At 47.3% G+C, this 1653-nt stretch overlaps 1 protein-coding gene across 1 annotated transcript; it reads right to left on the bottom strand.

The window, feature by feature from the left end:
• Positions 1-361: 361 nt before the first annotated feature.
• On the bottom strand, positions 362-1230 carry LOC115262927 (CD63 antigen). Its single transcript, XM_029865830.2, has one exon. The coding sequence runs from the start codon at positions 1143-1145 to the stop codon at positions 438-440; it is 708 nt and encodes a 235-aa protein (XP_029721690.1). The 5' UTR covers positions 1146-1230; the 3' UTR covers positions 362-437.
• Positions 1231-1653: the final 423 nt, after the last annotated feature.

The raw sequence follows: 1653 nt of genomic DNA, 5'->3' as shown, positions 1-1653 counted from the left end.
TTTCGCAGTCAAGTTCGCAGATTGTGAACAATCCACGGTACCCACTTTACGTAATTTATGTTTAGTCCCTTACTGTCAGAGCTGTCAGATCGGTGTAACACGCCAAATATAATTTACACAAAAGACAATTTACACGGAAAAAAATACACGGTAATGAATATTTATTGGGTACCGGACTGGACACAGAAAATTTAATGGTTTTCTTTGGTACATCGAGGTCTTGAAATTAGTCTATGGTAATACATTGACAATTTCAGAAAAGTAAAAATTCAGGTTATTTTCTAAAAAATCGACCTCGAATATAGTAGCAACAGAATTCTAGAAAATGCAACATCTCATGTAAAATTCTCGATTTTGTTAACATTTCTACCAGACAATATTTTGTAAGGTTAGGCCTGTTTTTTTTACTTAAAAATTTATATTTCCGCAACACCAATTCAAGCAAAGTACAGCGCATCCACTCGATTCTTGATCCCGTTGGCCAGACAGCAGGCCAACGTCAGCGCAACGAACTCGAACACCGTCAGCCACATCAGGATCCAACCGATAATTTTGCCCGTCTGCCGAATGTATCCCTCCAGCATCCGTTCGCATCCTTCTTCAAACGGGACGCAATTTGGCCCCGTACGTCCATCCGCGCAGCAAGAATCCGGCAGCTTGTTACCCCAGTCCAGAAACGATATCTTCCCGCAACATTCGTAGGTGCTCTGCAGGTAATCGATGATCGGATCCACCACGCTGGACCTCTTGGCCACGCTGATACCATGGTCAAAGTACTCATCGAACCACTCCAGGTAATCGTGCCGGCTGTGGTCCGTGCCGGCGAACAGCAGCACCGCCACCACGATCTGGATCACGATCAGCACCATCGTCAGCATAACGTAGGTCACGGTCATGCAATAGGAGTGTTTGGCCGCTCCGCAGAATCCGAAGAAAGCTACCGCAAAGATGATCACACCCAAGCCCATGGCCATCAGGGATTGGCTCGTCAGCAGGTTGTCCCGGTGGGTGAGGCTGGTGATCGTTTCCAGTTTGGTGTGCATCACGGCACCCACGATCGCCAGCGAGAGGCCACTCAGGAAGCACATCATGTTGAGGAGAATCAGGGTGCAGCGCAACGTGGGGACGCCGATGGTGATCGCCATTTTGGGTTGCTGGTGAAATTTTGAAACAATTGACACTGACAAATAGGTAGTACCTGGGTACCTGGGTAGTACGGGACTAATGGGTGGCTACGATCGAAAGATTCTAAAATGGTTCCCAATAGACAATAGGGTGGTTCAAACACTCGCTTTTACTTTACAACGCAGATCATATAGGGCACTGCTTTGATTTGATTTTGTATGGGATTAAGAGTGAAAGAGAAGGAGAGAATTTCATGCAGTGCCCTATTCATAACAAGATTGTTCAGTCTCCCCATAGAACGCCCATGACACCTCCTGAAACTCCCAGGGACGCCCTGAAGCCCTACGGAACGCTCATGGAACGCCCCCGGTACCCTTTGAAACCCCCTGAAGTCTTATGGAATCCTATGGAACACCTCTGAAAAACCCTTAGACCCCTGGAACACGTTTGGAACGTCTCTAAGATCCCCTGAAACCCCATGGAACACCCCAAGAAAACCTCTGCATCGCTCCTGAAACCCCCTGGAAT

The sequence above is a fragment of the Aedes albopictus genome, unplaced genomic scaffold, assembly GCF_035046485.1.
Source record: "Aedes albopictus strain Foshan unplaced genomic scaffold, AalbF5 HiC_scaffold_43, whole genome shotgun sequence".
NCBI classification, from domain to species: Eukaryota; Metazoa; Arthropoda; class Insecta; order Diptera; family Culicidae; genus Aedes; species Aedes albopictus.
This window is presented reverse-complemented; position numbering and strand designations above follow the sequence as displayed.

What these genes read in the sequence shown, in the direction of transcription:
- LOC115262927 (XM_029865830.2), bottom strand. Translation starts at nt 1,145, where the DNA reads ATGGCGATCACCATCGGCGTCCCCACGTTGCGCTGCACCCTGATTCTC.